The sequence below is a fragment of the Solanum lycopersicum genome, chromosome 3, assembly GCF_036512215.1.
Source record: "Solanum lycopersicum chromosome 3, SLM_r2.1".
NCBI classification, from domain to species: Eukaryota; Viridiplantae; Streptophyta; class Magnoliopsida; order Solanales; family Solanaceae; genus Solanum; species Solanum lycopersicum.
This window is the reverse complement of record NC_090802.1, coordinates 52,557,579-52,573,214: the sequence shown is the minus strand read 5'-3', so window position 1 is coordinate 52,573,214 and position 15,636 is coordinate 52,557,579. Positions and strand designations below refer to the sequence as shown.

Sequence of the window (15,636 nt, the reverse complement as noted above, 5' to 3'; positions counted from 1 at the left end):
AACTGCTAATCTTCACAAATTATGAATTTTTTTATATTTGTGAGAAAATACAATATAAAAAATTTAAATATGTCCAAATAAAATTTCAAACTTCAAACGATTTGTTACTTCTATTTTTGGATATTTTTACACCCTAAATTACTAGAGTTCGTTAACCTGAAGTAAACCGTACTGGTTTATTACCATTCATGCCCCAAAATTTAACAGAAATAGCCTATAAAGGGTTAAAAAAAAAGAAAAAAAAGTAAACGATATAATAAAAGATAGTTTCACTTATCATCCTCTCCGTCGATCACCGACCGACTTTTCTGCCCCCTACTTCCAATCCCCGTATTTGAAAACCTAGAAAAATCAATTTCACTCCACCGCCGCGTCTGCCGGCCCTTCTCCGCCGTGAGGGAACACTTGTGTTGTAGTACAGTTAGAGAGAGAGGAGATGGAGCACCAGGACAACGAATACGATGATGAACACGAGCACGAGGTTTACGGAGGAGAAATACCTGATGAAGAAGGAGAGATGGATGCCGAGTATGACACATCTGCTGCTGCTGAATCTGAGGATGACCCTAATGCTAAGGTTGTTAGCTTTACGGATTTGAATTTGAATGAATTTTGTTTATTTTAATGTCTTTACTGGTATTTTTAGGTGTGTAACCTTGATTTATTTTATTATCTGGTGTCTATAGGAGTTAGAGAATATGAAGAAGAGATTGAAGGAGATTGAGGATGAAGCAGGTGCTCTTCGCGAAATGCAGGCTAAGGTCGAGAAGGAAATGGGCTCTGCACAAGGTTTTACTCATTTGGCAGTATTTTTCAAGTACTTTGCACTACTCACATGTCTGGAAACTCCAATCCTAACTTAAACTAAGAAATACCCCTTGATCCTTGCAGTGCCAAGACAGATACACTCTCATTACACGATATCTTTCTTCTTCTTTTTTGTTCTAGAAAAAGGATTAAATGAATCTGTCACTGATGAGTGGATCAAATTTATGATCTTTGGCCTCATTTTGTTTTGTATTTCTAATATAGTTTATTTGTCCCTGTAAGTAGTGGCCTCTGCTCCCTTTTATAAAAAAGAAAGGAAAAAAATTTAGGGGCTTATAAGGTCTTATGGAGGTGATGGAGAAAGAATGATCATTCTCATGAAAAATATGATGTTATTGTAGAATTCTCCGTTGCAAGAGGTAGAAATGTGAAGGTGGTTAGGTGTTTATGCAGTTGACTGTGTATTAGGCACTGATATAGGTTGTACTGCTAGTGCTGTACAACTCAACTTTACATTGCATTTTCTTTTTGCTCTAGTTGATAACAAACACAGATATTGGTGACATTTTGTCCAATTATTCATTTATACTGCTTCCACTCAATACGTGCAAGAGGTCTGCAGACTAGGCAAGGTAGTTGTCATTCGTGTAGTCACAATCGCTGATTGTTTGCGACCATACTGTTATGTTTCACAGAACAGAATCATCAATTTCAGAATAAATTTTTTTCTTGTTAGTTGGAACTTGTAACGGATCCCTGGAAGTTTAAATAGTACAATAAATAATTGAAGTGAAAAAAAAAATACAAAAAAATCTAAACTGTAACACTTGGTGAGGAAAACTTGATCCAAATGCACAGGTCTATTGCTGGGAAGCATGTTTCAAAGATAGGACAAGAACTCCATTTGTGGTTACTGAATTTTGTGAATCAGCAAAGGAACAATGTTTATATATAGTTATGTTGACTTTGAGTACATTATGTTTGGGTGGGTTGCTTCTATTAAGTTTTTGCTAGAGCTTGATCTGGTTCCTGCGACCTTGAGACTGTAAAGTGTAATCCCTCTGAAATTGTTATAAAGGCACCTTTTTTTTATATAAAGTAAAGGATTTCATTGCAGGGGCATCAGGAAGATGCCAAGTTACAAAGAAATAGACTGTTTGCTGAAGTACAAGAAAGGAAAAAAAAAATACATTTGCGGCACCAGTACATGGAGTCGAAGCTAAAACTACGGAGTTTACAAAGTCTAAAAACATGTCAAGCGCTATTAACACTCAACAGATGTGAGAAAATTCCAACTGAATTTAGCTTTAAGGGAGTAATTAGGAGTTAAGACATCATTAAAGCAGCTGCGATTCCTTCCATTCCATATTGCCCAAAAAAATGACTGCTAGAGTCATCCTCCAAATGTTCTTGATGGATTTGTCAACTGTCCAGAATATCCACTGATGTAAGACTCCTTTATAGACTTAAACATGCTCCAAGTATTGGCGGATCCAGGATTTTGACCAAGGGCGGTGATCATTTTAAAGAAGTGAGCAGCAAAAGATTCCGTTAAACTTGTTCATAAAAAAATTGATCTTAATGTTATGACAAATGAGTTCATAAAAAAAATTAAATCTAAATTTAAGCTAAGTCATCATTAAAAATCAAAGTAACAATATAGTAAATAAAAATTAAAATGCTAGTGCAAATGATATATAAAGGAAGAGAGGGGAAAAAAAGAAGAAGAAGATAATCATCATCTAATTTTGAATAATGAACTAAAGATGATCGGAAAAAATATCTAATTGGAAGTATGAAAATAAGATACTTGTGGTGGAGGATATTTGTATTACTGAGACACATAAGCACACATATGATAAGTATTTTTATTATATAACAAATGTTTTAATAATGAAGAGTATTAGGAAGGAAATTTCAAGAACTAAAGCCTATGATCGTTTTATAGTTGGAAACCTAACTTGTGGTACAAAAAGGCATCGAGAGGAAAAGTTCAGAGCGAGCAGGAATTGAACTCGTGACCTTAAGGAGATTATGAACCCCCCCACCCCCCACAACCCAATTGTGGAGCTAAGCTATTAGGTTCTGTTAAGGGGGTTCAAAGCATAATATATATCAGAAAATAGAAGTTCTGATCTTATATACATTAGTGTAATTTTTCGATGAAGGGGGTCTCCCCCACCTGGATCCAAGAGAGATCATAGAGAAAAAAGAAGAAGTCCTAGTCTCCTAGATATCAGCTGTGATGGGCAATGCAAAAAGAAATGGTTGACACTTTCTAAATTCTGCTTTCAGGGATAGCATCTGTTGACAAGAGTAATTTCTTTCTGCTAAGATTGTCTTTAGTCTGGCATTCATTGTTGTGTTGCAATTGATGGGTAGGTGGTTCCTCTTCTAGAGATATCTTAATGTTATCACAGCACCTACTTACTGATGGCTTTGGACATCAATGACACTTGCCTCTTCAAAAAACAGAAATGGAAACTAAAATAAGTATTTTTCTTCATGAAATTGCACCAGCCACCAAGTGCTGGAAACTGTACAAGTACAAAGATTGACTTTTTCCTTCCTACTATAAGGAATCTGTAAAGTCTGAAGAGTTGAAATGATTTGCACTTTTCAAGTTACACCAAAAGGCTAAAAACTTAAAGCAACTAAATTTTACAATGAGTAGCAATAGCTTTTCCTCCAAAACATCTTGAGTTTCTTCTCTTCCAAATTGTCTACATCATGAATGATAGATCAGTGTACACAATGTCCTGGGTTATTTTACTGTTTGACTACTCCAGTTGCTTATGACCTCCTTAAGATGTTGGTGTGTGCTTTTTTTCTGTTTTAAATATTCAACCGTCAATATGCTTGAAGAGAAGTACAGAAGTTTTCTGATTTAGCAGTTTAGAAAGCTTAAAGATATATTACTGAATAAATCCACAAGATTCACATTTCAAGTCTTAGGCATAAGAAACTCTAGCTTGACCTTAGACAAGTATCAACTAATAACCCTTCTGGCCCAGTGATTTGGGCTTAGGACTTCCACGATGAAGGTCTCAAGTTCAAAACCCCTTGCCAGCGAAAGCAAGGGGTTTGCCTTTTGGGTCGAGCTCATCTCACCAGGTTTGCCTAGTGCGGGTTACCTTTCCTATGTGGTTTGCGAGCTATTGCATAGGAGCGGTTTTTTACCCTGTGCGCACCCAAAGGTAGCGGTTGCGGGTTTCCCTTGTTGTCAAAAAAAAGTATCCGTTAATACAATCTGTTCTTTCTGATGGGTAGACGACTTCAGAATTGTAATCAACTACTATATTTTAACAGATATTGTGCTTAACTAGATAGCTGTGAGGAAGAAATATATGTTTCATGAAGTTTGAAGTATAATTGTAAACCTCAACCTTGTGAGTTTTTTTGAGTCTCAACAATTTGTTTGTTGACGAACTATTCTTGGGAAGGTTTTATATGCTAATTCAAAGCCTCAAAAACTTGTCAAAATTTGATTTTTGTTTTAACTTCTCAATTTGCTTGGTATATTTTTAAAGAGTTGGCATTTGTAGAACTATTACGCATTTCAATTTGGTTGGAAAAGATTGTTTGAGTATGCGACCCATTTTTGGCAAGAGAGAACTAAGTTATGCTACAAAATGATTGGTATTGTATCTCTCTGCTGCAAGTTGTGGTTAGGGAACTCTTGGATGGAATAAAATTTTTGGATGTACTGTATTTAGTCGATGCTTTGTTTAGTGAATCAATGGTTATTGCTGCAATTCTGCATTGGCCTTTTGACTTGAATGGATCTACTCACTCGAGGAGTAAGATGAATATTGCGATGGTAGTGCATGTTGTGGGATAAAGATAGCTACATAGTAGGTGCAGCAACAAGCTAAAGTAGAGGTTGCAAGGATTTTTTTCCTTCACTTGAAGAAGGTGGGATTAGATGGTAGTTGGGTGGAAAAAATTCCTAGAATGAGGCCTTTGACTGTGTTTACAAATGAATATGCGTTAACTTGATCAATCAAGTTTTTTTAAGGTGTCGCAAGATCATGTACCTCCTTGTGTTTTTCGTTTTTATACTCTTAAAGTTAAAGCCTGACTTTCTTCTTTCGAAATTTTTTTACTGCGTCAGTGCATTTCAATTTTTTGATTCTAGTAAGTCTGTTAATATTTTGTTATTTATTGTATTTTCAGAATGTAATCAAATTCTTGTTGATAATTGTTGAAAGCCCTTTAACCCTCTGCAAGCAGAAACAGCTGAAACCCTTCTTAGACCACCAGCATACAAGCCCTTGATTGATCATTTTTGACCGAACTTCTATTTTTGTACTGGTTAAGTAGTAGGAAACTTTTACCGAACTTTTTATGCCCCTTTTGTTAATGAGATAATCAGTAATGAAGATTCCGTTATTGGTTTGGGAAATAAAAAAATTTACATATGCCTCATGTGGCCGAATTTCCTTTTGTAGAATGGGCTTAATTTTTTCACTCTAGCTTTTTTATTTTTGTTTTAGCTGGATTTGTTAACAACAGAAAATCAAATTTAATTATGCATGTTATCCTGGAATTCTACTAAGGCACCTGCAAGAGAATCAATCAAGGACAGTAACTTCTTGGTCCTGATAATGTTATCTCTACAATTTTGAAGCTCATCATGGCTGCAATTTTTTTTTTAATCTCGAACCTCAAGGCGTTAACCAACTTTTGTCTAGCTATTATTGAGAGGCAAATCACTGACTCCATCTGGAGAAAGCTCTGTAGTGGTATGGACGTTTCTCTTCAAACTTTTTTGTTTTATTAATGGAAGAACTAACAAAGGACTAGGTATAACAATGGCTTTCTCTACCCCAAATGACACTGTTTCATCTTCAAAAGTATTTTCAACCTTAACAGCTGACTAAATGCTGCGGGAAGGATCATTTTGGGTTACCTTTTCTTGGTCTTCTCATTAGTTCAAGTGATATATGTGATTGGATCTTCATAAAAAAGAGTTACATGGTTGTAGAAGTGTGTTTCTAGTGCGGTGCCTATAAGTTAAGTATTTTCTTAATCAATGTATAAGACGTACTAAGATTATTTTCTTTGGTCCCATCATTTTCTTAAAGATCTCTAGTTTTTCTTATGGAAACAAATGAAAAGATTGGCTTTCCTCATAAATGTTTGATCTTCTTTCCTAATTGAGAACAAATACCATGTAGTTCCAGATTAGACTCTCTTTTTTGTTGCAAGTTTAGAGTCTTTCTAGACATTCTTCTACATGATTTCCAGGAGTCTGAGTTTGAGGGGTTGTATCTATGATTAGGTTTTTCGAATTTTTCTGGTCACAAAGTTTGTTTAAGTTGCTTCTCAAACTTGGAATTATTTAAACAAGATACCGCTACATGAGTGCCAAATCTGTAATATCTGTTGTTTGGGCCTCATGATTCCAGACCAGGTAGATCTAGTTAGAACAGTAATAGCTATGGAATTTATACAATAACTAGTTTCGGATTTTCTCCTGCATTTCAACGGTGGGACTACTTATTCTTGCATTGTGGAAAAATTGTCATTTGTGAATAGTGATTCCATTCCCCCAGTATTGGTTATGTTGTGAGGGGCTCGTCTAATATAATAGTGTAATACGTCAGTGAATGAATCTTTTTACATAAATCCCAAGTTTATCTTTGGTACATTGTTAGTTTGATGACAGTTATCTACCTGAATAAATAAGTATTTATTGCAATTTTCTTGTAAGTACTTAATATATACTTTAAAGTACTGTTATGCCAAATAAATCCCTACTTGTCTCCTTTCTATTGGTAAATGGCTTTGACCACTTGTCTTACCGGAGAAAATTGATTTCTTCTAAAAGATGCCCGTTACATCTTCTTTTCTTTCACCCTATAAAAAATTAGATGTTCTTGTTGGTTAGCTAAAACTTGGTCTCTAGGTTGGCTTCCTTCATCGGTTCTTCCAATCACCTGTAAGACGAGATATCTTGCAGGAAGATGACTGGAGAAGTTTGCTGCTGTGTACCTAGGCGAACTTTGTGGCCAATCCCAGCACCTATAAGTGGGCTCTTTTTTTTTCCCCCTTTTTGCGCTCTGTTCTTTTAATCTCAGATATATCTAGAAAAAGAAATCTATTTCAAAGTGAAAATGGTGGTTTATTTTTCCCTCTTTCTTTGATTCATTGGTTTCTTTTTGCCTTCCTCCTTTTTTGTGTCTGTTAGCTATATTCATTCTGTTCTCGGCATGATTTTCTAGATCCATCCTCTTTCAGAAATTCTTTTAGGTGCTAATTTCTTCTTTTACACACAGGAACTTGTCATTTTGTCTGGTTTCTTTTTGCCTTTCTCCTTTTCTATGTTTGCTGTATCCTTCCTGTTATCAACATGATTTTGTAGTCATTTTGTCTGGTTTCTTTTTGCCTTTCTCCTTTTCTATGTTTGCTGTATCCTTCCTATTATCAACATGATTTTGTAGATCTAGACCATCCTCGTATAAAATACTTTTAGGTGCTAATTTCTTGTTGGACAGACTAGCTTGTCATTTGACTTGTTAAAGGGAAAAAACTTATATTTGGCCCATGAATTTGGTTACAGTTGATTACTCGTCTGTTTGTTCTAGGATAAAATGTGATACTGGTAGAGTGTATATGGGAAATTAGGCTGCCCCATTGGGTATCTAAAGGGAAAGAAATGAATTAGACCAAACTCGGTCGATAATAAGGTTGGCTGGCTTTAGCTATCCATTAAAACTTATTGTAATTGATTTGTAGCTCGTTTCATGATGATTATATGAGAAACTTAGTGCTATTGGAAGTCTTTATTTTGTTGCTGTAAATGAAGAGCAATGGTAAGCAATGGGATATTACTTATTACGTCATGGGTGAAGCGTCGTTTTTATATAGAGAGGCACAAAGTGATCCCAGGTAGACATGGTTGAGTCTTTGAATCTGCCTATAGAAAGAAAAAGATGGACAAAATCACTAGTATGCTGCTACGATTTTGACATTTTTCATCGTTTTCTTCTTCTTGAGGTTTAACACCTTAATGGAATAAAAAAAAACATCTATTATTTCTGTTGCTCACTTCTTTAGATTTACATCTATCTCTTTTTCCTCTTCAAACAATGAATCTTTCTTCTTCTCTTTGTGTGTGAGCCTTTTCTTGTTGGACATCTTTTTTGCTCCTTTTTTACTCTTCGTACATTTATTTGAGTAATTAATATGCAATTTTACTCCTCTTATTGTTGATTGTTTGTAAATTGGAAATCAATGTGATTGAAGTTATTGATGTATGACCTTGTTGAAATTACATGTTAATGATGTTTAATTTGAATTGTTGGATTAATATAGCCATTATTGTAGACTGGGTGATGATAATTGTGATTTGATATTTTAATTTCTTAGTTCATACTTGTTACATGATCTTGTCAAAGAAATTCATATATGTTATGTGATTTTTTTTGCTTCCATTAATTGGACATTTCCCTCAAAAGAAGTGCAAGTGTTGCTACATGTATACACACCACCCTCCCTAGACCTCACTTGTGGGATTACAAAGGGTTGTCTGTATGCAAGAAGCAACATTAACACTTCTTTTGAGGGAAGCACCCAATTAATGGAAACAGAAAAATCACGTAACATATATGAATTTCTTTGATAAGATCATGTAACATATATGAATTAAGAAGTTAAATATCAAATCACAATTACTATCACCCGATGTACAATAATGACAATATTAATCCAACAATTCAAATTAAACATCATTAACATGGTCATACATTAATAACTTTAATCACATTGTTTTCAATTTGCAAATGATCAACAATAAAAAAAGAATTAAATTGTAACACATACTGCATATTAATTATACTCAAAATATAGCAAAAATTACAACTTAGTGGTAGCTTTCTAAAAGTTGAGTGGAACTTTAGGGTGCTTCTGAAGGTCTCGCAATTCTCGGATGCATAGAAGAGCAGTGAGTGCGTTTCACTTAAGGCTTTGAACTTCTGTTTTTGAAGAGTGTGTGGAATTGCCCCCAAGGCCTAGCGTGAGTGGCAAAAGGTGGAGGATTTGATTAGGTCGCAAGTTCAATCCCCACACCATGCAAAGGGAAGCCCGGTATTTAAGTGGAGAAGGGTAGAGGGGCGGGCCCCTTATCCACTGAGTTGTGATTGGTCCAAAGGCGGCGGGTCACAAATGGATTTTTCGGTTATCAAGAAAAAAAAAGAGTGGAATTTTTTCCCTTTAGTATCAGAGCCCATCCTCCCAAAAAACAAGGGAAATCCAAACAACTTGCTGTGATTTCTTGTCCTAAATGTTATATTTGAAGTGAGGAGATGGACATTGTCAAAATTGCTTATTGGTTATTTGTTGTTCATAAATTGTTCTTATGTGCTTATGTACATGTGTGCAGATCCAACTGCTTCTGCTAGTCAGGCTGAAAAGGAGGAGGTGGATGCACGATCCATATACGTCGGTAATGTGAGTTTTGTCGCCTTTTCCTCAACATATAGATTTGTTTTTTTCCCTACATGACAAGTTTCTACTAATAGCATCATCCTTCTCTTCATAAGGCTTATATTGTGTTAATCTAATTGCAGGAATTAATTTATAGTTCAACCTTATCTGATCATTTGCTTTTGTATTTTAATCCATTGACAGAAACTGCAGATTACTTTATTGCTCAAAAATTGGTTGCCTATAGTTTTTTCCCTTCTATTTTTTCCCCATGCTTACGGGCCCAACATGTTGGTTTATGATGCAATTCTTTTCACAATTATTTTCTGGGTAACACAACTAAAATCATTAGACTAAACTCTGTCAGAGGAACATGTCATCTCTATATACAATATGTGAAATAGATAAATCATCGGAACAACACTTGTATACATCATTATTCATATTAAATGGGGTTCCTTTATCCACAATATGTGCATAATGCAAATTTGAATTCATCATTTCCTTTAAGAATTGTAGTCATCAGCTTAGAAGACAAGCTTTTTATCATTTTATAAACCACCATATGAAGAAGTTTAGGATGAATACCTTGCAAAAGAGAAGTAAATAATAATTAATCTTAATATTGAAATGGATGCCAAACTATTTTTAAAAGTACTCTAGCTCACAAGCACAACATTATTTTTCCAACGTAACAAAGGAGGACTGACAATGCTTTCCGAATTGCAAAACACACTGCTAAAAAAATACAATGTGCAAAACCAATAAGAATTTCAAATGTTTATTTAATTACCAACCAAAAAAGATGATCCAATTGCAGAAAGTGAGGTATATAAGCCTTGCACCTGATAAAACTCCAACCATTGAAAACTCAAAAAATGCTCAAAGTTTGCACTATCACGTGTTTAGTTTCTCTATAATCTAAGAATAAAAATGAACCTGTAAACAAAGCTTTATGCATGACGAAGATCCGTAGGTGAGTAGATTTATCCACCTACAACTAAGTTTCTGCCTCATTCGTGTGCCTCTTATGAGTATGCTCAACTCTTTAAGACTTACTGAAAGTAAAATCATATAGAAAATAGAGACATTAGAACTAATGATTTTTTTTTAAAAATGGTGAATTGATTTTTAGGCTATTGCATGAACTACCTCGGATCTATTGAAATCTTAAATTTTGATACTTTAGACATGGAAACAATTTGATGGTGTATGAATAAGTAAGTCTCACCTCGGACTTCTGTTGTAGACCAACTAATTGCTAGAGAAGTAACTAGAACATGACTCGACCTGTAATCAGCAAGCTAGTCTTCAGTCGTGCTGCACCATTTTATCAAAATAGCAATCTTATTAACTTCATGTACCTTGCAAAAAGAAAGAGAACCTTGTAACAGAAAATTAACAAAAAATAAAAAATAAATATGAAAATCATCCACAATTGAAAGGCTGCAACCAAGAAACTCTTCTACAACATTTAGACTATGGCATGTCATCATTGGCATATTGATAAAAGAAAAAGATTTAAATTAACAAAAGGGTAACTGCATAAATGAAAATGCTGCCAAAGACTTGCCAACATAAGTTGTAAATACCTTTCATTCATCCACCTCAAAGAAAAATTGGATATTTTACATGCTATACAACACAAACCTTTCAAATAAGATATATCCATAACTGAATATGCAGTGTCAGATCATCAATCTATAAAAGGGATGTAAGGCTCAAAAATTCCTGCGAGCAAGCTAGAAAAGGAGAAAGATGACCCAATATACCTTGTGATGGGTCAATATATATAATGATTTCAATAGTATTCTAGATTACAAAAAGCACAATACAGAAAATTAAAATGGAAATGCATGCAGAATGTCACTATAAATTTAAATAATTGTAATTTAGACAGATGAATGCAAACACAATAATTAAGTTTTATATATGTTGTAGTACCCTTAAGACAGAACCATTCGATAAAGGTGCACACACTTTAGCACCACAACACTTATACTAAAGCACCAATTGAGAGAGGTGAAGTGCATAAGCTGGGCTTCATGCATTAATGGATTTAAGCAAGCTTTTACAACATTATCAATAAGGCGAAGAAATATGAAATAATGTCGTAAGTACGGTAATTCAAGAGATTTTGGGGAGAATCAGAAACCTTAACAATACATCATTATTAGTGCACCTTTTACTTTTGAAGCTCATACTAACTATTATACCACTCATTGTTAGTCTTTGAATGTGGCTTGATATTTGCAATGCTATATTCTTAATACTGCTTATGTGACTCAAGCTTTTGGGACCAGATATCTGAAGTGAGGCCACCCCCCATCCCCACCCCCCAAAAATTAAAATATGCTGACCCCCATCTTTTGTGAAAATGCTTAAGAATAATGTCATTTGAGTTTTTTATTTTTTGTTGCGTTTCAACTTCAGGTAGATTATGCCTGCACACCTGAAGAAGTTCAGCAGCATTTCCAGTCCTGTGGCACTGTTAACAGGGTAACTATCCTGACAGACAAGTTTGGCCAGCCCAAAGGTTATGCCTATGTCGAATTCGTTGAAGTGGAGGCTGTCCAAAACGCACTTCTATTGAACGAATCAGAGCTTCATGGGCGGCAGTTGAAGGTCCATAACAATCATCTGAATGATTTCTCAACTCTCTTTCAAGTTTCACCTTCTAGATCTTCAACAACTATGATTTTTTTTTCATGTATAGGTATCTGCCAAGCGGACAAATGTTCCTGGTATGAAGCAATTTCGAGGAAGGCGATTTAATCCTTATGCAGGATACCGCCCTCGACGTGCGTTCGTGCCTGGTGCTCCAGTCTTTCCTCCTTTTGGGTAATTACAATGATGCTATCCTTTGCAGAACCTTTATTTTGGTGTGCCAATATATATATTATGCTTCGACATTCTATTATCTAGTGCTCGAGAGAACCCCCTTTCCTTGGGTCTTCTTCCTACTCTTTTTTGAGAGTCGAGGATTTGAGTTGTATCTCCCAAACTTTTTGTTCCATGGATATTTATGGTTTAGACAGTTTCAGAATGCATGAGTGGTACTGTTTTATTTGTTATATGGGGCAATTTCTTTTTCCTTTCTTTTTTCTCTTCTTTTTATTTTTGTCTGGGTATGGGGGTGCTTAAAATGTGTATGACATGAGCAGTTCATAGTGCAACTTGCCACCCTAGATGCTAGATGAGCTACAACATCATGAAAAAAGGTCAACGGTTTTTCTACGGTACGTGACAAATAGGGTTGGTGGTTTTGCGTAAAGGCTAACATATTTTAAAATATGTGTTGCAAAAGAAAAGGAGAAGGCATACAACCTTGTCTCTGTCAATCTTGATCTTTCTTTGAAGTACAACCTCCCCTTCTCTAGCCCAACCCAATAAGAGAAGGCATAAAATTGTTCACTTACCAAAACAAAGTAGATCTTTGCTTGACCATTCTTCTGGGGCTAGACGTCTTTGTCTGATCTCTAGGATCAGGAGCAAAGTGCTGGAGACAGGGATCAAAGCAGTTTCTGTCCTGACCAATAATATTGTTCTGGCCCTTGTCCACTTTTCGAATTTCATTCAAGTTCCAGTATCCTGTCAGTTGCAGCTTCATGTCATTTATCTATCACTCAATTTCTGAACGAAGTTAAGTTGAATTGTAAGTGGTCCCCCCAACTTGGATTCCACCTATTCTGAATGCCTTATGGGGTCTGGACTTGCCACATAATCTACTTGAACACGCATTTGTTTGATCTGAAATGGTAACTTTTGTGTTTAATGTTCTTTCCAAGGGGTTAGACCTTTCTGTTGGCATTTTGACTAAATATGACCTAAAGTTCTATGTTTCTGGATTAGCAGCTCAGCCACTCGAACTTGTCTAATTTCAAGTTTATCAGTGTGCTTTTATTGATGGAAGGTTCAAGCAGCAGTTCACTGAAATAAACTCCTATGTCTAATCTATGTTACACAATCACAGTTACAGATACCTATATAAAATGCATCACTTGACTGGTTTTTTAAGACATAACATCACAACACTTGCAACACATTCTGTTACCCCTTTTTGTACTGGCAGTACGTGCCAAAATCAGCTGTTTTGTTTTTGTAATTCTAATGCAAATGTTAGCAACAATGCTCCCTGTACTACTGCCAGTAAAACAAAATACAAATTATCCTTCAGAACTGAAAAAATAGGTGTTGCATCACTGAATTGTAAAATGAGAATAATATAGAACTTACTTGTAGGGTATTTGGTTGCAGTAACACATCTCAACTTATATTGGTTCAACATAAGAAGTTTATAAGATTTGTTTAGCTGAATTTATTTCCTATTATCCTGTAAGTTTTCCTGATAGGCTGGTACTGATCTTTTTAGTATCAAAGAGAATTGAAATTGGTTTGAATGCTTTATGCCCTTCAGAACAGAGAGCTGAACTTCCCTAGATTATAATGGAAGAGCAAAATTTTCAGATATTTTTTCATCTGGATTACAGTGTTCATAATCAGCATGCTCTCAAATGTCCTCCTTGACTCTTTATTTATATAAAGCTATAATATAACAGTTAATTTTCTCTTTTGTTTTATGTTCACTGCTTCTCATGTTTCAACTGATGCCTGCATGATGATTACATCAAACATTAGTTAACAATTGTCCTGTTATCATCTTATTTGCAGAAGGGTTCCAAGGTTCAGACGCCCCATCCGCTACAGACCATACTAGTGGATTTTAAGCTAGATTGCTGGCCTTCCCGAGAGAAGCATGGTGCTCGCTTTGTGAAAAAGACGTCTCCTTGTTTTACTCTCTTTGGTTACCTTGGGGAGGGCAAAGGATGTTATAATTCAAATTTCTTGTACCATTTAAGTCATGAGCTGACATAAATTTCAGCTCTGTGGATGATATTTTAGGTTTGTGGGGATAGAGAAGTTGTTTCTGTTGCTGGCTTGCTCAGGTGCTCGCATTTTGGGCAGCAAAAGGAAACAAAATAGATATTTGGTGTAGATGGTTATATTCTCTTCGAACTATGTCCTCTGATTTGATGGGGAAAGAAAAGGTGTGTTTTTAGTTTGATGTTTGTATAATGTGGTTTGGTCACTCTTAAGCTCCTCTCTCCTAAACCTCCTTGTCCCCAACTTCAAATCCTAGTGGCTACACACAATGAGACCAGTGGTGTTTAGCTTTTCAATAGTACTATTTATTTCATATCAGGGTGGATACAATATGTTTTGGTAGAGATGGAGATGAAGATTTTAGTGTCGTAAAGTGTCTCGTGAATAGAAAACGCACGAACATAACAACTAAAGTAACCCAAGTTGGTAATTGCGGTGGCAAATGGAAGGATTGGACCGGATTTGTATGGGTTGAATATGATTTGAGAAAAATTATATGAATTACAATTCATCCAAATATAATATGGACAAATATGGTTTGGACAAAATGGTTCTAACCCATTTAAAGAAATTTGTTTAAAAAAAAATAAATGCACCCCTCCCACATTCCCCCCTTCACCAATTTACTCCTAAAAAAATTTTGTTTTCCAAAAACAATAAAAATATGTTTTTTGTAAAAAAAAAAATAAGAAACTTACCACCTTCGCCCGGGCACCCTCTTACCAAACACACACACAACCTTCCGCCAAAAAAAATTGTTTTTCAATTAAGTTTGAAAATTAATTAAATTTCTAAAAAATTAATATTATTTTTGTATTTTTTAGCACAATTAAGCATTTTGAGTGTGTGAAAGTAAGTGATCTAATATGAATCAACTGGATATTCATATTGTACCCATTTGACCATATTTATAGGGGAAAACTGTATATAATAGCAAACTAATAACCTAAAATAGATGGAATAGTTAGGGTTTGATTTAATTGTGCTCCATAGCAAACGTTAGCTAAAATTTGCCAGCGTCTCTCTCCCAAAAATCTCGCTCACCACTCTCCATTCTCGCTCGCCTCTCTCGCTTTATAAACAGAAGTGTATAATTCTGTTTCTGTTTTGTATAAAGCGAGAGAAAATTGTATGTAGACATGCAAAAATGTATATATTCATGTTATACACTTAATTATACAATTTACAAACATTTTACTTCAAATATTGCAGAGAAAAAGGCCAACGAATTATACAATTGCAGTGAAATACAATTTTCTCTAGTTTTATACAACAGAAGTGTATATATTGTGTTTCTGTTTTTGTATAAAGCGAGAGAAAAACATATATCTTCTTGCTATACACTTATAATTATGCAATATACATACATTTTAATTCGATTCAACTGTATGCAAAGCAAATTATACAATTGCAGCGAATTATACAATTGTATATGTATAGCAAATTATACAGTTTTATATTTGCTATAGCATACAAATATGAATTTTTTATTTGTTATATGTGAAAGTTGCCCTATTTATAGAAACTCTTAAAAATAGTTTGAAGCCCATATTT

General features: G+C 34.9%; 1 protein-coding gene across 1 annotated transcript; it reads left to right on the top strand.

The window, feature by feature from the left end:
• Positions 1-206: 206 nt before the first annotated feature.
• Positions 207-14,294, top strand: LOC101247002 (polyadenylate-binding protein 1). Its single transcript, XM_004235155.5, has 6 exons — positions 207-577; positions 687-789; positions 9,155-9,222; positions 11,632-11,823; positions 11,915-12,039; positions 13,870-14,294. Exons 1-6 carry the CDS (start codon positions 437-439, stop codon positions 13,913-13,915), a joined length of 675 nt encoding a protein of 224 aa, XP_004235203.2. The 5' UTR covers positions 207-436; the 3' UTR covers positions 13,916-14,294.
• Positions 14,295-15,636: the final 1,342 nt, after the last annotated feature.